The following is a 26,833-nucleotide window of genomic DNA, read 5'->3' on the forward strand; positions in this document are numbered from 1 at the left end:
TTAAATGACAGGCCTAAGCGAGTGGACTCTACACAGATAAAAATCACCACATAGAAAAGACTAGTCAATATAAATATATTTTTCTCTACCCTACTCCCCTCTGTTTGCTACATCCACATTGTGTGATTTGTTTTAAACTAAACTGTGACCTGTGAGGCAGGGACCAGTGTTCCCTCTAAGATCTTTGAACCAGGGCTGGAGTGAGTTTTGTCATGTGCACCTGTATTGAGTTCATGTATGCTTGTTTGGACGTGTGCCACTGTGGCACCCAAGTTATTAATAAGAATCTTATAAATCTTTCCCTTTTCCCTCTGCGCCACACCACTCACTTTCTTCTCACCCCATCTACTCCCCTAGTGCCTGCGGCTGCTCCCCTACCCCTCACTCTTCCCTGCTGCCCTGGATCCTGCCCGTCTCATTCCCTTCAGCCTTCCTTGGATGTGCCCCCACCCCATTCTCTCTGACCCCTGCATACATCTTTCCCTTTTTCCCTGTGCCCTTTAGTCCCACTGTGATCACCAGTAGCTACCCCACCCCATCCCGTCTCCCAACACCTCCCTCTACCCATCTGCCCTGTCACGCTCCTCTACCCTCTGGTGCCCATCCCTCCCCCCACTCCCCTCCCTGTGTCTGCCCTTTTACTTCACCCCCTCAGTTCCCCTGGTATCTACATCTTCCCTTACCCTCTACACCTTCCTGGTGCCTCCCCCTTCCCTCACTGCCCCTGCCTCCCAACACCTGCCCCTATACCATCTTCCTCCCTGGTGTCCACCCTCTGCTGCAGTTCTCCTCACATCCATCTATGCCCTCACACATGACTTGCTCCATCCCCTGCCTTCCTCATACCCACCTCTTCTCCCGGTACCCATTACTACTCTCTCCTCTTCCTACCTCTTGCCCCCTCTCCTCTGTCCTTCCCCTTTCCTCTTCCAGCATCATCCTGTCCTCTCCCATCTTCCACCCCCACTGACAACTTCCCATCCCCACTCTTCCTGCCCTTTACCCCCATTGCCTCCTTTCATTTCTCTCTCCATCATTTTGCCCCTTGGTGCCTTTCCCTTTCTTCTCCTGTCCTGTCCCTTCAGCACAAGCCCCTTCCTCTCCTCACCCCCACTCTTCCCTTAGTTCTCTCCTTTTCCCTTCATTTATCTTCTGCCTTCCTGACATCTGCACCTGTCAGGAACTGGCCACATGGTAGGTGGCTGCCCTACGTGCTGGGGCTACAGCTAGGACCACGGTGCTATTTTTAGCACTGCATCCCAGACCCAGGAGTAGCTGCACTGTGGCCAGGCTTCAGTTCCAGCACACGCAGCATCTGCCCGCCATGTGGCCCCGCCCCAGGAACAGCTGTATGGCAGTTTCTAAGATTGGGACCGCTGTTTGGCTGTATGGCAGTTTCTAAGATTGGGACCGCTGTACTAACAATGGCATCACAGGCCCAGTTCCAGTCCCGGCACACAGGACAGCTGCCTGTCACACGGCTGTGCCCTGTTTACCAAAACTGGAGCCGGGACTGCATTGCTATTTTTAGTACTATGGTCCTGGCCTCAGAAGCCACCATACAGCTGCAGCCCCAACTGTTTCTATGGCGAGGCTGCGGTCCAGGCTTCAGCTCCTGCAGCCACCATGCAGCCCACACTGGCTGAAGTGCCAGCCCTGTGGAAGCTAGGGCTGCGGCCACATTGTGGCTGTCCAGCTGCTCCTGGGGTGGGGCAGCCGCAATTAAGTGGCCCTGCTCTGGAGCAACCAAGCAAGGAGATATGTAGGAGTCAAATTGTTGGTGCACGCCTACGCTGGCACCTTAGAAGGAATTACGGCAGGGACCATGCCTTCTTGAGTATTTGTACAATTACTGTGGTCCTAATTTGCAACCATGGTACAAATAAGAAGCAAGCTGAATAGCTGGCAAATTCTGGATATGATTGCAGAGAGTGGAGTGATAACAGAAATCAACATGCCAATAATTGTTTCCCAATTGGAGTTACTTGAAATTTACATACAGTCTGCTATGTAACCATTTAAACCATTAGAAAGACTCCCATTGTCCTGAATGAGCTGTGAATTTGGCCCACAAAGTTGAATTTTGTGTAAATGTAAACTATGGAAAACCAGCATCAACAGGGATTTGGCACATTATAGGATACTTTGGTAAATTGTTAAATAATTTTTTTTGGTATTTATAAACCTGAAAGGAAGGGTAACAACTGTTAGTTTTCTTTTAGTAAATTACACAACTAAAACAGAAATGTAAAAATATTTTATTTGCCTAGTGAGATATCAAACATGATGAAAGAATCAGCTATATATAGTTCTAAGTCTTGGAGATTCATATATGTTACTCTATGCATTGGGCGCTATTACTAGAAAGAACTAATCAATAGATTATTCTCCCTTTCCCCCCAAAAATCAGTAGATTATACACATTAATACAGCAGCTAAAACATCTGAGCCCTTTTCATGAAAAATTATATGGAAATAGTGTGTATACATTTGAATCAAATCATCATCTGGTGTGATCTGAAATAAATCATGTCATGCTGATTTATGCAAGCTGCAAATCTGTCTTTTTTTAAGAGGCAGAAAAATTAATAAAATATCTTGTCTTTTATTAACCCATTTTTTTGTAACATCAAGATGTACAGAATGTCAAAAAGAAGGCTTCATAATGTACTCAAAATACTAACCTGGTAAGCTCTATTGATTTGGTTAGCTGCCCAAGTGGCATACTTCATATTGTCCTTTTTCATTTTTGCGCTTGCTTTGGGATTAGAAGCAATATGGCTCGCAGACTAGGATTATAAAACAAAAAATAGTAAGGTTGCAAAATATGTACATCTATAAAAGAGCAGACCTGTGGGAATGGTCCAACAGGAAGGAAGGAAGAGAAAAAGTAAAATGAACTATAGTTTCATAACAGTCTCCAGCCTAAAACAAGACTCTCAAAAGAACTGAGAGCTCATCTCACTAAAATGAAAGACCCTGGGGCTCAGCTGTCCACAGGAGGGTCTCTCTTTTCTGTTTCTGTGCAGGAGATTAAATAAACTCAGCTCTTTTACTATCAGTTCATCTCCATTTATGGAATGAAAATATATGAAAATAGCTTTGTGAAGAGGTGGGCAATAATTTTTGGCCGGGGGCCAGTTCAAATTGGCCTGGGGGCGGGGGAGCAGCAGGGCCTCCGCGGGCTGGATCAACCCGCTTGGCAGGCCTGATCTGGCCTGCAGAGGCCTTTTTGTGGCTCCATCTGCAAGCAAGGTGGCTATAAAACCCATTGGCTTGGGATATAGCTACATTCCACTTAAAAACCCACAGCTGGCTAATGCCAGCTAGAGATGTAAGGTTAATCTGTTAACCGATAAACTGATGCTTATTAATTCCAGTTATCAGTTAAACTCTCGCAGGACTGGTAGGAACCTGCGGGGCTAGCAGCTGGTCGAGCAGCACCATGACAGGTTAAAAAATACCGGTGTTTATACCATGTAACTAATTATAATTTAATTGGTTACACGGTTAGTATTTTTAACCCTTTTTACATCCCCAGTGTCAGTTGACTGGGACTTGGCCTAAGATTGTTTAAATGCAGTAGAGTTGTTAAGGCTTGGCCAGGAGCCTGGATTCTAGGACCTGCACGGGGATGGGGTGGGGGAGAGAGAGTCCCAAAGCCTGAGCCCGAAAGGCTACACTGCAATTAAACTGCCCTTTAGTCCAAGCCTTGAGACCCTGAATCAGCTGACACTGCTGATTCTAAGTGCAACGTAGACATATCCTTAGTGTCCAGTAGGGATGTTAAATTTAGTTTAATCAACGAATCAACTAGTTGTTTGAAAATCCATCGACTAATCGATAGTCAATAAGTGGTGGAGCCGCAGCAGTGTTAGATCCCGGGCTGGGAGAAGGCTCTTAATACATTTAAAAACCAGAGGCACAGCGTCTGGGACAGGGCACGAACCGGCAATCAGCTGATTCCCGGCTCATGCCCAGTCCCTGCTACCCCTCTGCCTTCCATGCCCTCCTCTCCCCCCCAGAGAGACGGTGCTGGCAGCTTCTGACAGAGGCAGTGAGGTGGTGGTGGGGAAGTGACTAGTCGAGGGACTAGACGACTATCCGATAAGCTTCTGCTTATTGGATAGTTAACTAGTTGCTTACACCCTTAGTATCCAGACTGACACGTTAGAGGCATGAGAGATCCACAGTTTGAGGATAATTCAGGCTTTGTGCATGTCATCTCTTAACAATATAAATATGAATACAAACAATATAAACGCTGAACACAGATATATTAGAGAGGTTTCCATTAACACAGAACACATGGAATAATTGCTGCCTTGCAGAAAATTCTCAAAATTAATTATATAACTTGTGGCTGCAGAAACACTGGGATTCTTCATGTTCTCTGGTAGTAGTAAATCCCATTACCACTTAGTAATGAAGAAGCCAAAGTTTTAGGAAAAAGATTCAATGCATTATTAATTTGATCTCATTAATGCATAACAATTCAGTTCTTGGGAGTGCACGTAATAGAAAAGGAACTGTTACAAGTAGTATGTTTGATTCGTTATTAAACTTCTGATAGATAGTGACCACTAATTTTTTGTTTTATTCCCAAGTAAAAATACAATTAACTTAAGGTTAAGACAGTCCTACAATAATAAAATATAATTGTTAAAAAGCGCATACTATCACCTAATCCTCAAAATGCTTGTAAATTGTAAGTTTAGGTTAAATAAGTAATTCTAATGCTCCTACAGTTCACGTTATCCTGTTGCTTTTAAAAGGCGAGTTATTTAAAATACCATTATTCATTTACACTAGGCTTCATTTGCTGCTACCCCTGGTGGAGATGAACTGGTGCTGTCAACTGGGAACATTTTTGCAAAGTTTCTGTAGCACTCAGAAGGTTCTAGAACAATCACATCTTTTGCAAGCAAATTCTGAAACAAAACAAACACATTCCAGGACACTAGCAAAATTTCAAAGCACTTCACAAAGAAGCCTGAAGTATAAATATTCCATCTGATATATGGGAAACTAAGGGCACAGAAATGTGATGTAAAATTTGGGGTAGAACAAAAACAGAATTCAGGTCCTTTTGTGTTCCACTGATTTCCATGGGCATGGAAGAAGCTCCTTAATGCATTGGCCTAATAAGCAGTTAATTCCTAATATTTAATACATCTTATTCAAACCAGTAATAATATTATGTTAGACTAGAAAGACTGCACAATTTTAAATAAAAACACACACTTAATAAGTATACAAACTCACCATATATAGTCCAAATAAAGCTCTCATGTTTCTGTTATTCAGTTTCAACGCTTGCGCAAAATACTTTCTTGCTAGTTCAAGGTTCTCAAGCCCACCTTGGGTATATTTAACCTGTTAAAATTATGCATTGATGAAACCTCTTTTATTTTACTTCTTCTATTACTTGCATGTTTCATCATTACTCAGATACCAGTAACAGCAATAGGTAGATATTTTCCTATCTGAATCAAAAAGCTTATAAAGACTGGTAAGACTCATCTAAATCTTGAGTGCCAAGTGATACACAAAAGGCAAAGCACTAGCTTCGAGAATCTGATCTTTCTAATAATCAATTTTTTAAAAAAAAAATGCTTTCACTATAAAAAAAGTCACTGCTCTTTTAAAATGTCACGGACAAAGGAGAAATTTAAGTAATTCCCATTACAGTATTACATTAGCTAGAGAAGGAATACATTTTAGAAGATGTATTGTAGAAAATTTGGATTTCTAGAAACCACAAATCAATATAAGCAGACCCTGAAATTTAAACAATTATCTAATATTTAATCCATGTAAACAGAATGAATATTTACTACCACTAATAATACTGCCATTTTAAAAAAAAATGAAAACTGAAATCTAGTGCAAAATGCTAAATATTTTGGGTCAAACCTTGTAATTTTCTCTCAATTCTCTTTCAGGCAAGATTTCCTACAAAATGCGCTAGCCCCTTGACAGATATATTTCTTAAGCAAAATATACTTAAGAAAAACTACCTGATAAGCAGTAAGAGTATGCAAAGATTTAATTTCTCATTTATTTAGTTTTGAAACTTCATTGAAAAGCATTCAACAACATTAGTTTACTTCAACAAGAATTTGTACATTCAAAAATGATGGTGGGGCGAACAAACACACACACACACACACACACTGTTTGTATTATCCCCATTAGTAGCAAAATTAGAACAGCTATTAAATGCAATTAATTCTTTTGAAAATACTTACTTCAGCAAATTGCTGACAATATAAGTGGTTGTGTGGATTAGTCATCATAAGCTCCTCCAAACAGAAGGCCGCCTTTGCATAGCTGAGGAACATCAAAAACAGAAACAAACTACTAATTTGATGTCTCAGAGGTGTAGCCATGTTAGTCTGAATCTGCAAAAACAACAAGGAGTCCTGAGGTACCATAGGGTACATCTATACAGCAAGGCTAAAGTCGAATTAAAATAAGCATCTTCAACTCTACATCAACTGCGTAGTTGAAGTCGAAATAGCTTAATTTGGCTTTTGGCACGGTCTACACAGCAGGAAGTTGAAGGAAGAACACTCTTCCTTTGATTTCCCTTACACCTCGTGAAATGAGGGTTACAATGAGTCAGAGTAAGAAGTCCTCCAGCATGACATTATTTTGAAATAAAGACTTGTAGTGTAGACATGGACAATGTTATTTCAGTTATTCCGAAATAATGCTGAAGTGCAGACATAGCCTTAGAGACTAACAGAGGCAAAGGTTATATATAAGAGCAACAAAAGAAGTTACTTATCAAGTGTAGGAGTGATGTTAATGAGGCTAAACGAGTCCGAGTGGATGTGTCTCATTTGCAGCATCTCATGTGGACACGTGAATACAGAGAGGAGAAATTGCCTTTGTAATGTACTAACCAGTTAAGATCCTTATTCAACGCTAAATTGATTGTCCTGAGTTTCCAAATGAACTCCAGTTCATCTGTCTCCTTTTATAATGGGGTTCTAAAGTTCTTTTGTAGAAGGATGGCTACTTTTAAATCAATTTCTGAATGACTGGTGAGGTTAAAGTGATCTCGTAGAGGTTTATGTGCGCTACCTTTCGCAATAGCTGATTTGTGTCCATTTATCTTTTGGCACAGAGACTGTCCAGTTTGGCCAATATACATGGCAGAGAGGCACTGATGGCACTTTATGACACATATATCATGTATTGGTCTTTGTTAGCATATTCTTTACAGTTCAGTATTTTAGTCCTTATTACAATTATATAATGTGTCATTTCCTGAAATTTACCACTACAGATTTTTTTTTAATTGAAGACTTATTGAATTTTAACATAAAATCGTAATGCCCAGTTAATTAAGATAGATCATTTGCACTGAGATTCATACCATTGTGAATTCATGTTTCTTTTAGAGGATTATGCATTGAATTTATTCTACATTCAAGAATGCAATGACATTTTGAAAACCCAATATATATATTACACGTACAATGGTCAGTGAGATTTTTACAAAATGTCACCAGTATTGAGTATATATGTTGTGTCATTTTAAGGGTTTTGGCACATACAAACAATTAATGTAGTACAAGGGTGGCCAACCTATGCTTCTTCTGAATGTAATATGCAGCTCCTTGCATAGGTACCAAATCCAGGGCTGGAGCTACAGGTGCCAACTTTCCACAGGCCGGAAGGTGCTCACTGTTCAACTCCCAGATCTGCCTTAGTGCTGTCCCCTTCCACCGTTTTTCCCTAGGATCCTCCACTTCCTACCCTCTCCACTGAGCCTGTCACACCCATGCTTCTCCCCTCAAATGTCTCCCACAGAGAGAGTTGATCACAGTGGGCAGGAGGAAAAGGAGAAGGAAGCACTGACCAGTGGGGCTGCCAGTGGGTGGGATGTGCTGAGAGTGGTGGTGTGGAGATGACATGGGCTGATGACGTATAACTGTTGCTCTTTGGCAATGTACATTGGTAAATTCTGGCTCCTTCTCAGGTTTAGGTTGGCCACCCCTGATGTAGCATATGAAAACTTAAGACACCCGCTAAACAATGATGAGCAGGCTTGCCACGTGTCCGGTTTTGAACCAGGCAGGTCAGTATTTTAGCTTTCTGTTCAGGAAACAAATTGAGAAAATATAAATGAGAAAATATAAATATCCGGTATTTTCTAAGTAAGATGTAATGAAGATTGTGATGTAATGTCAAGCGTGTCTGGTATTATTGTTGAAACTATCTGGCAACCCTAATGATAAGTATCACTGTACATACAACGTACCTTCAAAACTTTGAAAAAACCCAAAACCGCTGCAAAACATTGAATAATTTTAAAAGACAAGGTACCATCATTTGGGAATTAATTGCAAGACTGAAACCTAACACCGTAACATGAATATTTCTGTATCAGGTCAAGAAGATTTGCATAATAACACAACATACCTACTGTATAAGTTTAATATAAATTTTATACCATTTCAAAAGAGGACATAACCACTCTTTTCTTTAATGAAGTCCTTACTGAGAAAGAGCTCACAACACTATTTTTGGGACCTGTTTGTTTTCCAAATATACAAAACCATATAATTGTAATGTGGCTCAAATGATTTACAATATTATCTGTAACATTTTCAGAATTTGATTTAAACCAGGGATAAAACATCTTGGTTCAATGCGGTTTGAAACAGCAGAAAAATGGGTTTAATAAAATAAATATTGACAGATATTTACTTTAGTTATAACAGTAAATGAACCATATGATGAAAGTTTATAGGTGCACAATTTCTAATTGTGATGGCATTTTTTAAAATAAAAATTGGCAATTTTCATTCACATTTTACTCAGTCTCTTGGCACACACATTTATCACTATAGATTATCATGGCCCTGATTCAGCTTATACGCAGATGGATGGCTACTCCAAAGCCCTCCACTGAGGCTCTGGAGAAGCACATGGTACCTCGTTAATGGATCAGACTGCAGGACTGGGGACTACTCACAGTTATTAAAAGATAAGTGTGTGCATAAATCTTTGCAGGATCATGGTTGAAATTCGTAACTGTAACTATCTTCAAAGTCAAAAGAGAATTTATGATATAGCTGATAAAGGCAGGCCGACAACAATTATTTCCTAAAAAAGTTATTTTCAGCTTGTTTCTCAGCCAAGAATTTGCATTATTTCATAACCAACAGTCTTGAAAACTATTTATTTGATAATACTTGTGGGTATACATTCAATGTGGTTCAATTTTTCATTTTACTCAGGAGATAAATTCCATACACTATTGCTTAAGAATTTTTTTTTAAAAAGCAGATCAGCAAAAAACTAGAGAAAGAAATAATCATGTAGCTATAGCTTTTACTATATCCTATATATTTTTATACACTGCAATAAAAAGGTTTTCTGAACTATTTATTTTTCCTGAAATAGTTGCTGGCAAATTTCCCAAAAGAAATGGAAAATCTGGGCACTAAAATTATAAATCGATAGAGACTCAGAAGATCTGAATTTTACTATCTATGGGAAATGGGACTGTTTTTTCTGGCACAATGAGAGTGGTCACCTTTTCCCTGAGAATCTAATTCTTTTACTACTTTCTGGAAAGGAAGGAAGGAAACAATGTGATATAATTCAGTCTTGGTGAAGAACTAAAGAGGAAAAAATTTGACATGCCTCTAGATAGAGGTTAGAATTAATGCTGCAATATTAGAAAACTCACACTAAGGCTTTAGGTTAATCCTCTCACACTGGGATTTCCTCCTGTCACTACAGCAATAAAAAAAGCTAACAAAAACATTAAATATCCAATAAGCAAGTTCCTATAACATTCAACATTCTTGACTGCACTGAGTTTTGTACCCAGGCAACCAAATGCCCCTACTCCGGGTCCATTTTTTTTTTTTTTTAAAAGAACATGGTAAATGAATACAATTTTTACTATATCCTTTTACAGAAGTCTCTGAAAATTCCTCTGAGTGCATTAAATTATCCACAGATAGTTTTCTAGACTCCAAGCATTTAAAATATAGATGTTTCGAAAACTGGTTAATATTTTCTCTACACTAGCAAGATTCATTTTAAACAAAATATGGTCAACATTCTCTCTCTCTCTCTCTCTCACACACACACACTCTTTGTTAACTCCATTCTATTTTTAAATAAAATACCTTGTTAAAGAATTAGCTACCCAGATCAGATTCCTAATTATGTTACTGTGTTCTCTTTAAATTGGAAATCAAACTGTATATTTGTAAAAATGCCTTTAGAAATAGTCACTATGGATTATGATTTACATGGATAAAATTTCACTATGGATTATGATTTACATGGATAAAATTTCAAGCTGGCACTTCTTATGCACACTCAGTAAGCAACTTACTCATGTTCATTGATGTAAAGTTCTGCAAGTTCATGCCAAGCTTCTTGGTCCCCAACAAATCTGGATGGGAAGAAATAAAAAAGCAGCTTGTGTAGAGATTCTGCAAAGGAACTGCATGGAAGCAAAGGCATAAATCAAATGCAAATACCATTTTAATTAAAAAGATTTATCAGGATAGCAAAACACAACCCTTATTCTTGTAAAAACACTCACTGTTCCAGATACTCATTCAGCTCTCGGATGGCCTCAACATTTTTCCCCTGGGCTTTTCGAATGGCAATCTTACGCTTTCTTGTTGCCTATGAGTTGACATTAAGAAAGGATTAGGCTCTCATAATTCCCTGGGTTTTTGTAAAGAAGGCAATTTGACTGTGCAAATTATTATCTCAATGCCAGTGGAATTCCACTGCAGAACAACTGCTTAGCTGGAGTTTATAAACATACCCTATGACATCCCACTGGGAGATTTGAAAACTCTTCTTACAATCACATTACATTTGCTTTAATTTGGATGCACAAATGATATGCATCATTTCATCCAAAGAAGTGACTGTCCAGATTCTGATAATTACAAAGCAGCAGGGTGATGCTAATCTTTATCGAACCCAAAGTCTCCCACTCTGTTATTCATAAGATCAGTATTTTAGGGATAGGCAGTTGCTAGAGATTAGAGAATCCCAGAGTGGCATCTTGATTGCCACTGTATAAGAATGAATCTCTGATTTTTGACATGAAGAGCTGAATATCACTTCTAATAGTGTTGTATAAAATTATAGCATCTTCATAATCAAGTTCTCATCATTCTTAATGCATAAAAATAGTTTAGAGAATAAGGTCAATAAAAATAGCTCCTGTATTTAAGCCCTTCATACATTCACGTGACAACCCATAAAGCTTTTCTAAAACTAACCTGTTTTCCATGTGTGTGGAAAAATCCATCTTGACACAATATAAACCCAAAAGATGGAGATATTGCATTGTAATAACATTTTACACTTCCCCCACCAGAAGAGCATTTTAGTAATTCATTATTCTGAGCAGCATATATGCACACATGGATTTCTAAAGTGTGTTGACACAGTCCTTTAAGGAGGACTTTTCACTGACTTCAGAGAGTTTTGGATCAATGTGTAAAGCTATGCATAAATTCTACGAGGTTAAAAAAATAGAAAAAACCCACAATGGTTAATTCTAGGAGTCCCCAGCCACCTGTTCCAAAACCTATACCATATCATAAAACAGCCCACCAACACCAGAAAGTCATCAAAGCTAGGGTCTAGCAGATGAAGAGATCAAGTAGGGAATCAAGTGCCAGAATACAGTCATCTCACAGTGAACATCTTGTATTACCAACACACATTCACTTAAAACTATTATCCCTTGAATGATCACAACTACTTCAGATTGACATGCAGGAGCATTCTTCTCTATACCTTGTATGCACTCATTCACTCTTAGCCCATGTGGCATCAATATCCACACTAAATTTTGGTATCCCTTGTTTTCTCTCCCCATTCTCTTACTGTTGCTTATCTCCATCTGTTAACTAAAATTTAAATTTCACACTTTGGGTAAGGATCACATTATCTCTACCATGTCTCATGCCTTTGATTACTATAAAACTATTAATCGTAACTTTATAGGCCATCTGATAAATGCATTTATCATGCACTTTTTACGGCCTCACCTGTCCTCTCTGCCCCAACCCATCTCCTTTGAGAAAGATCCTAACATTCCAAATAGCTACTTTTTGCCTGCCCTCCTGTCTTATCTTTGTTTTTAAAAATAAACAAACTATTATTTTTTCCTCAACAAGTGTGAAATTCCACCTTTCCAAAGTTAAACCAGGCTAAGTCCCAGAAAGTGCTTTATTGAATCCTGGACCTGTAGTAACATTACAACACGTCCCCAAACTGTGGGATGAATTATAAAGAGGGGCACTGACGAACATTTGGGAGGGCATTAGAAGGGTGCACCACCCAGTTTTGCTCTGCTCCCAGCTCTGCTTTGCCCCTGCTCTGTCCCCGGCCTTGACCTCCAACCTGGCAGTGATCGTCCCAGTTCTGCCCACAGCATAGGAGCCTGGAGGTAGCCCCACTCCTGTCAGGGGGAGGTGCAAATGTGATAAAGAGAGCATGGCTCTGTAAAGTTTGGGGACTACCGCTTTACAGACTGATTTCTCATTAACAGGGCTATGATTTTAACATAATTAAAAAAAAAATTGTCATGGTATAGGTGAGAAGCAAAAAATGCTAACCCATGAAAAGGTCATCTAACAGCCATCCTCCTCAGGAGTCCTCAAGTAAGTCACTTCTCACAATTCTAGGATCATACTCATTTTTCCCTAATTTTGCGTGTGTTCATATGGAAATATGGAACAAAAGTAAACCATATAAAGAAAAAATCTAGATGCTTGGGTTGCATGGAAATGGACAATTTTTCAAATAATATTGCTTCATTTGTTCTAATAAAAGTGCTGTTTGTTTCCGAGTTTGAAACAATATCTTAAAAATTCACTTTGTGCCACACTATCCCAGAAACATCATCAAGCATGATCTACTGCAATCACTGTTTTTAGCTACCCTCAATCCTTTATTAACTTCTTAGTTATACACACATCCTTTTAGTATTTGCCTAATTTCTTCTAGGATGGAGGCAAGCACATAAAATTCACTGTGACAGAATTCAAGAATATGCAAAAATTGAACAGCAAGGGAGAAATTTACTTGACAGTTACTGGAATTTTGTTTTCTCTATTATTAACTGTTGGTCCCTAAGCTTAAGAGAAAACTTGAGCAAGTCAGTAAAGAAGAAACAATAATTCTGTAATTATTCTCTAGAGGCGTTGTTAACTCAATTATTCAAATCTCAAACTTAACTGTGTTGGTTAAACTAGTACTTAAAAGATAAGCCTCAGATTTCTCACAATTTTCCTTCTATTGTTAGTAATATAGTAGGTATAATTCTTTCCTTTGAGTCAGCACTGTATTAAAATACAGTATAGATTTCAGTATTAAATTTCAGGTGTGATGTAAAACAGAGGCCTTAACATCACTAGTCATTCAAATTCTTGCTGGAATTGTATATGATGCCATGATACTTAATGGAAAAATGGAAGATGAAATCTTTGCCCAGAAGAGATTAAATAAACATTCATACAATAAATAACACAAAGGATAACAAGTACAGGGACTAAGTCAGGGGTGGACAATAATTTTTAATGGTGGGGCCACACCAAGATTCTGGCAAGTGCTCAAGGGCCACATTTCTACCGAAGGGGTTTGGGGTCTGAGACAGAGGTTGGGTGCAGAAGGGAGCTTGGGACAGGAGACTGGGGTGCAGAAGAGAGTGTGAAGTTTGAGGGGGAGTTTGGGTGAAATAGGGGGTTGTGATCTGCAGCAGAGACTTGGGGTGCAGAGTCCAGGAGGGAGTATGGGTGCAGGAGAGGATACTGGCGTGAGGGTGGGGCTCTAGGACGGGGCGCAGGGTCTGGGAAGGAGTTGTGACCTGGGTGAAGGGGTGCAGAGGGTTTGGGTGATGGCTTGGGGCAGGGAAATGGGGTGCAGAGCAAGGGAGGATTCTGGCCTAGGGAAAAGGTGTAGGAGGGGGTGCAGGGTCTGGGAAGGAGTTGTGACTTGGGGGAAAGGAGTACAGAGAGTTTGGGTGGTGACCTGGGGCAGGTAGTTGCAGGGGGAAGGGAAGAGAGCGGCGATGCCTGAGGCAGGCTCTGGCTGGGAGGCGCTTACTGAGGCAGCTTACAGTCAGCAGCCCTGCAGGTACCTGAAGGCTGCAATTGCAAGCTGCTCCATGTGGCTCTGGTCTGGGCAGGGTGAAAGAGTGTGGGGGAGGGAAGGAGGAGGCTTCCTCTGCCACCAGCAAAATATCTCAGCCGCTATTAGTCAGAAACTGGCCAAAGGGAGCTGAGAGATTTTGATGGGGGCGGGGCAGAGCACAAAGCCTCCCCCTTCGATCCCAGAATACAATAACCACGTTTAAAGCGGCTACCGCTGTGCTATGCTTAAGGGTCCCAGCGAGACCGCCGTGGGCCAAATCCGGTGGCTTGACAGGCCAGATAGAATCATAGAATCATAGAAAAATAGGACTGGAAGGGACCTCAAGAGGTCATCGAGTCCAGCCCCCCGCCCTCAAGGCAGGACCAAGCTCCACCTACACCATCCCTGACAGATGTCTATCTAACCTGTTCTTAAATATCTCCAGAGAGGGAGATTCCACCACCTCCCTTGGCAATTTATTCCAATATTTGACCACCCTGACAGTTAGGAATTTTTTTCTAATGTCCAATCTAAACCTCCCCTGCTGCACTTTAAGCCCATTACTCCTTGTCCTGTCCTCAGAAACCAAGAGGAACAAATTTTCTCCTTCCTCCTTGTGACACCCTTTTAGATATTTGAAAACCGCTATCATGTCCCCCCTTAATCTTCTTTTTTCCAAACTAAACAAGCCCAGTTCATGAAGCCTGGCTTCATAGGTCATGTTCTCTAGACCTTTCATCATTCTTGTTGCTCTTCTCTGTACCCTTTCCAATTTACAATTTACAGCCTGCTGGCAGCCTCTTGCTCACCCCTGGCCTAAGGCCTGATCAGTAATGCATATATCTTGAAGGTTCCGTAAGATTTTTTCTTTTTTAAAGAAGCTAATCCTCTTATTTTTTTAGCTAAGAGGAGGAAAAAGGTCTGTGGCATCATGGTAGAAAGGATTTCTGAAGAGCAACTTGGAAGACAAAAGATTACTAAAAGTGTAAATCTACATTTACATTATGTGTAAATCTACAACATGAAGGCATGCTGCTAGGACAGAACAAAGGGGAAATCAAATGACAAAGGCCAAATTATGTGGGACCTTGAGAACAACATTATAATGCTTTTGGACTTTTAATTCAGAGGTAGAGAGGAAGCCACCAAAGGTATCTGAAGAAGAACTGGACATGATCAGGATGGTAAATCTACTTACAAGGGCAGTGGTGTTAATCCATGGTTCCTAAAAAACTATCTTTTGGATAATAATGTTGATAATGTTCTACTTTGAATAGAAGTTGTGTGGCTAAATCTCCATTTGGCTGTGAAAATCTCTAGTATTATTTATACACAGCAGCAACCGATGTTCCTTCTATTTTTTTCCGTCCATGGGCGGAATAAAGGTATGTGCAGATGTGCAACACAAACAGAAACACATGCTACCGGCTGCGGGCGCTCTACTAATCAGCTGGGCAGCACTGAATCTCTCCTGGACAGCCATCCAAGCGCTCAGCTTACAGGAAACGTTGGCAGCAACATACTTTATGCCACTTCGCTAAATTTTTAAATTTGTACACCGAGGCAATTTTAAAATGTTGTGATGAAATACAAAGTAACACACAAAAGCAATTCATTTAAATATGCTCAACTGTCAGTTTGCAGAAGTATGTCTTTATTTTGGCTGTGTCGCTAAGAAAATAAAATACCATCTGTACTGCTTTTATCAGTAGATCTCAAAGGGGAAATGACTAGCTCAAATGACTAGCAGGCCAGTGGCAGAGCTGGCAGTATAACCTAGGTGTCTTAATCCAGTTGTCTATCCACTAAGATATGCTGCCTCCAGCTGAAAGGAATACTGTCTCTACAGTATAATTTGGGTAATGTTTTATCGCAAGATGCATCATTTAATCTAAACCAGGGATAGGCAACTAGGAATGGTAGGTGGACCACATGAGTGAGTCCACTTCACCTCAGTGGGTCGCAGGAGCCCACAGCCCACTTGGGTTCCATCTGCAGCCCCAGGGCCTCCCATGTCTCCCATCCCTGCGCGCCTCTCATATACCAGGGCACTGGAGTCCCACACTTACCTGCTCCCCCACCTGCCTCAGTAATATAAAAGTAGGCCCTTCCAGAATAGTTTGACACAGACCCCTGTGGAATCCCATGTGGAACCCTTCAAGCATGACTGTGAACCATTAATAATTACTCTCTGAGAACGTTTATCCAGCCAGTTATGCACCCACCTTATTGTAGCCCCATCTAGGTTATATTTCCCTAGTTACTGATAAGAAGATCATGCAAGAGCATGTCAGATGCATTACTAAATTCTAGGTATACCACGTCCACCACTTCTCCCTTATCCTCCAGACTTGTTATCCTATCAAATAAAGGTATGAGATTGGTTTGACATGATTTATTCTTTACAAATCCATACTGGCTGTTACCGATCACCTTATTTTCTTCCAGATGTTTGCAGATAAATTCCTTAATTACTCGCCCCATTATCTTTCCTGGCACAGAAATTAAACTGACTGGTCTGTCGTTTCCTGGGTTCTTCTTATTTCCTTTTTTATGGGAGGGGGGAGGGGGGGGGCACTGAGACCATTCAGACTTCAAACGACCTACTTCTAAGAAACCTTTTTTAGGACACAAGTATAAAATGATCAGCTGCAACTAGCACCTACTGGATACCTGGTCACATTAGAAGACCACACAACCTAGAATGATTAGCGGGCTGTAATCAGCAGTGCATAGCACTCACATCTGAGATAAATTATGTGTGTGGTTTGAAGACATTCCTTCCTGGCAAGCAACACTCTTACCCAGACAAAGTCTCACTAAGTCTCTTGAGCACTATACTTAATTTTTTTGTTTCTAATATTTTTCTCATTGCTCAACCCCTTCCTAGCCCCAAACCAAACCAATTTAGATTTTTAAACCAAAATCCTATCACCTCCCAAAAAGTGCCTTTTGGGGAAAAAGTTGAAAACACCATATCCTTTGTCTTACTTACAAATGACGAATCTCAGCTTAAATGAGAGCTCTGGACATTTTAGAGCTGTGCTGGCGTTTCACAGAGAAAGCACTGCATTTGGAAGAACAAAGTTCTTTTAAAATGGCATGGAGTAAATGAAATTGGTGAATTAATGTGTTTTACAGAAGCAATTTTTTTGAAGCTATTTAAAATTCTTGGGGAAAATTTGAAAGGAAAGTGTAACTACAATAGATTTTCTATTAATAAGTCTAATGGTTTTCAATCCCATGAGCAAAATAAAGGGAAATTGAATACTGAAACAGAAGTTCACATACTCAAGTTTTCATTACTGTGAATCGAAATATTAAAAAGGAAATCATAAGTCAAGTCCATAAAATCATGATTTGATTCTTTTTTAGAAAACCAAAGATTCAAAACAGAACATTTTTGTTTTTATTTGTTCTCCAGTTGAAGAGTGTTTCAAGTGCGTTCAGGTCATGTTTTCAAACCCCAAGAGACACTAAATTTTACAATGCAATCTGAACAACATACTACAATAAATGTTCTATACATGACAACAGGTACAGAAGTAGAAAAACAAAAGCTGAATCACCTTAATAGCTAAGTTTGCATTTTACCTGAAAAAGTACTTCAATTTCTTTATATCTTAGCAAAATTAAAAATTTTATGAACAAGTTTGACATGCAAATGACTATTTCCCCCACTTCCAATTCAAGAAGAATTTCAGGAACAGGGTAAAAAAAAAAAAATCTGTCATTGCAACAAAATCGATGTTGCTAGATGATGTAGAACCTATAGAATGGAATTCCCCCTATCAATTTTCCAGAGTTTAAAACAAAACATTGGAGCAATTATTGGCTAACTCTGTAAAGCCAACATTCTTAATAGAAAGATATATGTCATCTTAAAGAAACACATACTATAATCAGTATCATATGGGCTAAGGTGCTTTAGTATGTCACATATTTCTTTATTAAGCAACGAACCTTTCCAAGCTATTTCTTTTAAAGACTAATAATCCCCACTTTGGCTCAAGAACTAATCCTCCATTTGTCATGATTCTTTTTAATCAGCATTAAGGAGACTAAAAGCGAAGTGAGGATTTGAGCATTTATCAACTTCTGCATTTGATTAGTAAAAATACACTAACAAAAAAGTCTGAGTTCATTCTAAATTTCATGGTTGGAAAGAGAGTATTACCAGAAGATGATTTTATAGTTACTGAATCGCTTACGTGAAGGAATAGTTCCACATTTTGTGTGACTGGTTTCAATGTTACAGAAATTCAGTTCTGTGAATTATAAAAAGAATGAAATTCTTGAAAGCAAAAAAATCAAGAACTTTTTTTGTTTTATGCATGGTTAAAAAAATTGTTATAAAAGGATTAGTAACCTTCTGAAACTGAAAACCGGACTATTTTCTTAAAACTGCCAAAAACAAAACAGAAAAAGCATTACTAAATGCGACCCCTACTCACTGGGCTAATTGCAATGGCTCTTCAGTAGATTTCTTCCTTTCCCTCAGAGCTCACAGAGCATACTGTTGGACAATTGCTGCTCCTCCACAAAGGAACCAGAATGTGCAGGTCCCTGAGGCTCTCACCTGACCTCCTTCTGTTCAAAAGTATGTAAGGCTACATCTAGACTGCAAGCCTCTTTCGAAAAAGCCTCTTTCGAAAAAGAGCGTCTAGACTGCAAGCAGTACTTTCGAAAAAGCAAGCCGCTTTTTCAAAAGAGAGCACCCAGGCAGTCTGGATGCTCTTTCAAAAAAGCCCTGTTTGCATTCAAGAATGCCTTTTTTCGAAAGAGCACTTTCGAAAAAAGGCGTTCTTCCTCGTGAAATGAGGAGTACCGCCGTCGAAAGAAAAGCCGCGGACTTTTGATATAATTTTGAGAGAACGCGTCTGAAGTCTAGACGCAGGTGAAGTTTTTTCGAAAAAAGGCTACTCTTTAAAAAAAAAAAAAAAAAACTGCAGTCTAGATACAGCCTAAAAGCCACTAAAGGAGGAAGAAAGCATTTTGGTCTGCGACACTATCAACATGCTGATGATACTCAGATCTAAGAAGTCTCCAGGAATTAAAGATTAATCTTAAATTAAAGATTCTGTGATGTGATGAAACCTCCAGGAACATGGGCCACCAAAACTGGAAATGCCACTGAGACCTATGACACCCAGACTTGACAGTCTCATTACTCTCCCTTTTTTTAACAGACGTGAGGATCTGGATGAAAGTGAAGCAGCTGTGATTCAAACAAGCAAGATGGTAACTGAGCTTGTTGGGAGCAGGAGGCACTCCAAAGACTAAGCAGAGGCTGTGATCGCACTACCTATTAAGGACAATTTTTGTTCAAGTTATCTATAGCCTTGAAAGCATAATGATGCAGCATAGTACCTGGGTTCCCATCATAGTTCCCTTTACGGTGCTCACCTGCGTAGGCACGCACCAACAATTTGACTCCCATGCACCTCTTTAGCAGAGCTGTGCAATGGCTGCTCAACTGCTCTGGGACAGGGCTGCATAGTGGGTGGCTGCCTCACCCCAGAAGCAGCTAGGTAGCCACAACACAGCCCAGCCCTAGCCCTAACTACAGTCCTTCCTCAGGGCTTCAAGCCAGGGCAGGCGGCATGGCAGCTGCAGGAGCTGGAGCCTGGGCCCTGGTACTAAAAATAGCACAATGACCAGGCTTTAGTTCCAGCACACGCAGCAGCCACCCACTATGCGGCCCTGCCCTGGGAACAGCTACAGCTGGTGGCAGCTTCTGAGGCCAGAACCATGATACTAAAAATAGCACCACAGCCCCAGCTCCAGTAATGGTACACAGGGCAAAGAAGATAGGAGAAAGAACACTTACTCTGGGGATCCTGCCTGGTGGCATCAGAACTAGGATGGCTATTCATATGACCATCAGCAGAAATTCAGACACCTTGGTAACTTCACTAGTAGAAGCCTCGGAGCCTATAACTATAGGTGGCTGCTGAGCCACAGTTTTGAAAATCAATGTTTGCTTTTGGTGCCTAAAATAGCAGTTACATGCCTATATCCTTTTGTGGATCTAGCCCTTCATCTCTGTGTCTATGCTCCCGATCTTCAAAATAGGATAATAGCACTACCTTGCCCCAGATAAGTGTTATGAGGATATACACATTCAAGACTGTGATATGGTCACATTCTATGATAATTAGGGGTATATAAATACCTAAGAGAGACAGATTACTTACAGGTTTATTCGTAAATCATCTACAATAATGCTATTAGAAACCCAGTGATAATATTGTTAAAACGGCTGATGGAGATATTAAGATCTAGATTATAAATATATACTCCATAAAATGAAGAAGTTAAAAGTTGAACCTAGCTCCAAATTGTTTTTGTAAAACCAAATTTTTAACATTTTATAAAGGTGTTTCAATAATTTTACAACTGCTCTTTAGCTAACAAAACCCTGCATCATGATGCATACTCTTAAAAAGGCTGATTTAAGATTGCTGAGGTAAAAATTCTGACTCTTCCTAACTTTCTACCCTCGATGATCTTTTAATAGTTTTAATACAAATTCTTATAATTTTTTTAAACTGAAGAAAAAAAAGAGAAATTCTATTTGGAACCATACCAACTCCACAACACAGCTAACACAATAATTGATAGCAGCAGCAGACTACTAACCTTAATGTGCACCTCGCCCTACAGGAAAACAAGACACAGTCCTTGTCACTAGATTTTATAGCTATATGTTGACAACAGATGATTTCAGAGACTCAGAACTCCCAAGTTCAGTTTTGGGTTCCAGAAGCAAGTTTGCATTATGGGGGTTTTAGCCCCTTCTACTTCTGTCTCCCCAGTCTCTCTCTGTCCCTCCTATCTTAGCCACATCATAGATTATAAACTCTTAGGGCATGTCAACACCAGGAAATATTTTTGAAATAAGTAAAATCAAAATAATAATTCCCAAAATAACAATATTGAAATGGCACATCCACACTATGGGGGAGCATCAAAATAGCTCCAAATTACTTCAAAATAGCACGCCCATACTGACTGGAGCCTGCCTTGAACTTAGAGTCCCCAGAAGCACTCTAGGGAATGTACCAGGAGGGTGCACAGTTCCTGTGGCTGCTTGGTCAGGAAACAAGAAACATGGTTTCAGGGGCTCCTCTATACAGTCAAGTCTCTCACACCACTCCTCCCTGCCTATGCCTTCGCGGGACACCAAACCAATGCACCCTAGGAGTCCAGGCTGCCTTCGTAGGGCTTCACTCTTTTCCTCTGGGCACACCGTCAGGGTTGAGGACATAGACATGCCCATGTGCATCATAGTCGACCCAGCCTACCTCTTGCTCCCCTGGCTCATGAAGGCCTACGAAGGCAGCCTGGACTCCACCAAAGAGAACTTCAAAACCAGGCTGAGCAGGTGCCGCGTGGTGGGTATGTGTGCATTTGGCCACTTGAAGGGAATGTTCAGGACTTTCCTCATCCACCTGGACCACAGTGAGCGAAACATCCCCTTCATGGTGGTGGCTTGCTATGTGCTCCACAACCTTTGTGAGAAAAAGGGGGAGACTTTCCTGCCAGGGTGGGGAGCAGAGGCTGAACAGCTGGCCAAGGCTTAAAAGCATCCAGACACCTGCGTAATTCAACAAGCACATCAAGGGGCAGCGCTCAGAGAGGCCTTGAGGAAGAATTTCAGCCAATGCTTGTTGTGAGACTCTCCCCGGGGCCTCTCCACAAGGGGTTCCTGCATTGCTCCTGTGTGCCTTTCCTCCTCCACCCCTCCCTTCTCACCTCCCCTGCAGAACAAATAAATACCATCTACATATTTAGTAGTAAAACACAGATTCACCAAGGGCAAGTCATGACTGACCAATATAAGCACTTTCTATGTTAAGATAACTGAAATAGCAGATATGGGGAAGTGAGGAGTGTGATATATGTTGACTTTAACAAAGCTTTTAATAAAGTATCCCGTGGTATTCTTGCCAGAAAGTTCAAGAATATGGCTTGGATGAATGGACTATAAGGTGGACAGAAAGCTGGCTAGATTGTCGGGCTCAACAAGTTGTGATCAATAGTTGAGGTCTAGTTGGCAGCTGGTACCAAGTGGAGTGCTCACAGAGGTGGTTCTGGGGCTAGATTTCTTCAATATCTTAATTAATTATCTGGACGATGAGATGAATTACATCCTCAGAAAATTCATAGATGACACGAAGCTGGGGGGAGACATAGATACTCGAAGGCAGAAACAGGGTTCAGAATGACAGGCAAATTGCAGGATTAGGCCAAAAGAAACATGATGAGGTTCAACAAGGACAATGGAAGAATCCCCATGAAACTATTACAGGCTGGGGGCTGACTGCAGTTCTGTAGAAAAGGACCTCAGGTTTACAGTGGATGAGAATCTGGATATTAGTCAATAATGTGCCTTTGTTACCAAGAAGGCTAATGGCATACTGGGCTGCATTAGTAGGAGCGCTGACAGCAGATTGAAGGCAGTGATTATTTCTCTCTCTTCAGCACTGGTGAGGCCACACATGGAGTAATGCATCCAATTTTGCCCCTTCTCCCAACAGAAAAGATGTGGACAGATTGTAGAGAGTCCAGCGGAGGGTAACAAAAATGATTGGGGGACTGAGGCACATGATTTATGAAGAGAGGCTGAGGGAACAGAGCTTATATAGTTTGCAGAAGAGAAGAATGAGGGGAGATTCCAAAGAAGATGGAGCTTGGGCGTTCTCAGTGATGGTAGATGACAGAAGGAGCAATGGTCTCAAGTTGCAGTTAGGGGAGGTCTGGGTCAGATATTAAGAAAAACTATTTCCCTAGGAGTGTAGAGGAAGCACTGGAACAGGTTGCCTAGGGAGGTGGTGGAATCTGCACCCTTAGATGTTTTTAAGGCCAGGCTTAACAAAACCATGGCTGGAATGATTTAATTGGGGTTGGAACTACTTTGAGCAAGAGGTTGGATTAGATGACCTCCTGAGGTCTCTTCCAACCCAATGATTCTACGAGTGACTTACTTTAGTTCCAGCTAGAAATCTGCAAGGGAGAATGAAATGTTAATGCTTTTACGTATATACAAAATTAACCACCAACTCCAATCTCCATCCTTAAATAGTTCAATAATGTATTTGTTCGGTATTTTGCTGTAGCCATGTTAGTCCTGGGATATTAGACACAAGGCAGGTGAGATAATATCTTTTATCTGCTGGTGAATGAGACAATCTTTCATGCTTACAAAGAGTTATTCTTCTGGTAATTTTCTTAATTCAGTAGTTTCAAATCCAATAAAAACTGACATGAAGATATACTTTTGGATTTCATGAACTTGAGTTCTTAATTCCACTTACCGCAATTAGGGAGTCTTCTGCATCTTAAATGAATTTCTTAATCTTTGTATAGTTCTCAACCATATTTTTGTCTGAAACTGTCAATCCATGAAGTGTGTGATTTCTACAAGACTTGTATGAACAAAATGTCTGTGTTTCTCTTACAGTACTTGCCAAGCAGAAAATGTTTAATATATCTAAGCAACAACATGTGTCAGCAGAACAGAAAAAATGCTTCATGGCAAAGTGAGTGCCAAGACAAACTCAGAAATGGTTTCTTGTTTAAAATCCTGAAAAAATTATTTTCCTACAGAAGCCACATGTGTGCATAAAAATTATTAATAGGTAGAAGCCATAAACAATTCCAATACCTGACAATTCAGCAAAAATGTCTATTTGACTTTCACTCTTCAAATACAAGACTGACCCTATCTATTCTACAGTCATCTTTAAAACACCACCACTATTTTGCTCTGTATTGAACACTTTGCTCTATATTGGGAAAGGGTGGGAAAAGGTACAGCTATCTATTGTACATTTCAGAGAGTTTGTCTAAGTGTCTCAGCTGTGGGACATGCACTCTTCCCCCTGCTGTTCCTGCTGCAGCTGCAACAACCAAGGACAGGCACTTCTCACTTGGCCCCAAGCTGCTGTGGTGAGAGAGGGTTGGAATGTCCACTCTCCCCAGCATGGCACCATGCATACTGAACCTCTCATCCCTAGCCCCACGCCAGAACAATTTAAATGATGAAAAAGAAAAGTTATGCGTTAAGGACCCAAGCAACGTTGGGTAAATCTTCTAGTAACGTATTTTTTAAAAAGAAAATACTAGACTACAGCACAAGCCTCCTGACAAAGACACAGAATAATTATGACTGAAGATGTCAGAAACTGATTAATTGAATAATCGTGTAACCGCATCAGATTTTTACCTGTCTGTCCAAACCCCTTCCCCCCACAAACATTACTTAGCCCTGGAAAATGGGTACAGATTACAAAGATTAGTTTAATTTAGTTGATGTCTGGAGCATGGAAGTGCAATTTTATAAATTAAAAAAAATAACTAGGGCAGCTCCCTGCTCGCTACACTCACCAAACGCCCTCTCGGGGGAGGGTAAGAAACCCCAGCTGTCCACCCAGCCACTAAAGCCAGGCTGCAGCTGCACCAGCCTGGGCCTTGTCTCGCCCTCCTCTGGGGCAAGCCCCAATCCCCCCCACCTCATCCCCAGCCACAGAAGCCTTCCTCGCCCCAGTCAGCCCAGGCCCCTTATTGTACACACACATCACCACCCCCGGGCTGTCAGTGGGTGAAGCGTGGCTCCAGGGACAAGGCCTGGAGCAAAAGGGGCAGGACTAGGGTTGGTGCTTTACTCATATGTGCCTACCCCCCAGCCTGTGGACTCTGTGACATGATGACGTCACTATCATCCCACAGAAAAATGTTTTTTTTACATATATAGAGAAATTATGCTAAAGAGCTCAAAAGATACATAGGTGCTATCACTAATAGTCAAACAACTGTTATGATTAGTTAAAACTAAACAACAAACCCACAGGATTAAGTCCTAAGAATACAGAGAAAAGTTTGTTAATATAAAAATAAAACAAGAAATCATTATTAAATTAAAAAGGAATATTGACTACCTTTTTTAATGCACTGGCACTGATTCCAGATTCTGTTAACTGTCACACAAAAGACCCAAGCCTACCTTTACCGTATCATTGTAACTTCCAACTTTACCCAACAACTGACACACTGATGAGGTATCAGGTAGAAAAAGTCAATTATTTGCCCCTTCAAAATATTTTACATTTCAAGTGGTAAGATAAAGACTCACACAAGCAAGTCCTGCAAAGCAATTCCACTACATACCAGCACTGAAGTAATGCTTAAGAACACATAGCATTACAGGACTGCACGTGCCATCTGAATGGATGATGCCAGTAGCCCAAAATCTCTTCTCACTGATTTTTTAAAGTGGGCACACTGTATAGTGAATTGCAGGTTAACTCGAGAGCAAATTTATAACTTCCCAGCTATTAAATAATCAATTTATTATTATTGTACAAATCAGACATTTCCAGAACATATTTAAATTACATTTTCAAAATCAGGTTAACAGACGATAGGGATAGGAGAGACATGATAGGATAGCTTTAATTGTCTAGCATCTAGTATTGGATTGCCACCTAAATAATGGTTTGGCAGCCTGAGCTCCAGCCCAATCCACAACATTCACACTGCTAGTATTAAGTACACGGGCCCAAGCTCCATCAACGTGAATCTGTCTACCTAGATGGGAAGGCTCACTTCCAGCCATAGCACAGACATTGAGGTCAATGGGCAGGACTGTCATTTCAAATGATAGACATATACAGAAAAAGAAAAAAAAAAAAGCAACCATGAATCCTTTTGATGAAAGGAAAGGAAATAATTCTAAAAAACAATTAAATGCTAGAATATTAAACTAGGAAGTTTTTAAAAAAGATTGATAAAATACCCAATGATTTCACTACAGTTATACTATGAAAAGGTTAGGCTGCATTAAAACTATTTATTATTTCTTCCAGCGATATCATTTAACTTACTGTATTGGTTGAATCTTCTTGTAAAATTCTGTCATATAGCTGGATGGCATCATCATACCTATATACAGATACCAATAGAAATAGAGGTAAATTTGAGAAAATGCTGATTTGATTGAATTATTTGGTTAAAAAAATTTATGATTGACTCCATACTTACGTAACAGCCTTGTTGCATTTTCTATACTTAGTATTAAGATGATCTTATCTAGCTGCCATGAAACATGTACCAGTCCCTGAATTTTACTGTCCTTACACAGTTACTCAAGCAAAATTCCTGTCAAGGAAGTCTTGAGGAGGACTACGGCACCTGGACCAGAGGTGGTGTGAATAAAGTGAATAGTAAACTATTATTTACTCCTCCACATAAGATAAGGAACTAGGTAGCAGTTTAAAAAATACCCTATGAAATTAACAGGTAGGAGTTTAAAAAATACCACAGAAGGAAGTACTACTTCACAAAACAACCAACCAAATGATAAAACTCATTGTGAGTGGATGTTGTGAAGGCCAAAAGTTTAGGTTCAAAAAAAGAATGAGAAGTTCCTGCAGTACAGGTCCATCAAGGACTATTAGCCAAGACTGTCAGGGACAACCCTATACTCCACATATCCATAAAACTAACTGCCAAAAGGATTTGGCACTGGCCACTGTTAAGACAGAATACAATAGTCTGGCCAACCATACCCTCGTTTACATACCTATAGTAAGAGTTCATTTGTCGAAGGCATGGACCAACATCTCTAGTTGAATCATACAAATTTGAAGAGAAACACGTAAAAGTAGGCAGAGCTGACCTTCAC

General features: G+C 40.2%; 1 protein-coding gene across 4 annotated transcripts in view; it reads right to left on the reverse strand.

The window, feature by feature from the left end:
* EMC2 (ER membrane protein complex subunit 2) overlaps nucleotides 1-26,833 on the reverse strand; it is a 55,714-nt gene that overhangs the window by 9,147 nt on the left and 19,734 nt on the right. For 2 of the 4 annotated variants that reach the window (XM_025179592.3, XM_075920216.2), the window contains exons 5-10: nucleotides 26,034-26,091; nucleotides 10,586-10,671; nucleotides 10,373-10,432; nucleotides 6,252-6,360; nucleotides 5,266-5,376; nucleotides 2,685-2,789 (exon numbers count right to left, since the gene is read on the reverse strand). In XM_025179592.3, coding sequence (XP_025035377.1) covers nucleotides 2,685-2,789; nucleotides 5,266-5,376; nucleotides 6,252-6,360; nucleotides 10,373-10,432; nucleotides 10,586-10,671; nucleotides 26,034-26,091 — 529 coding nt within the window. The remainder of the gene's footprint in view (nucleotides 1-2,684; nucleotides 2,790-5,265; nucleotides 5,377-6,251; nucleotides 6,361-10,372; nucleotides 10,433-10,585; nucleotides 10,672-26,033; nucleotides 26,092-26,833) is intronic. The other 2 variants (XM_006113019.4, XM_075920217.2) reach the window with 1 other exon arrangement.

This window comes from Pelodiscus sinensis, chromosome 2, assembly GCF_052426305.1.
Source record: "Pelodiscus sinensis isolate ZL-2025 chromosome 2, ASM5242630v1, whole genome shotgun sequence".
NCBI lineage: Eukaryota > Metazoa > Chordata > Testudines > Trionychidae > Pelodiscus > Pelodiscus sinensis.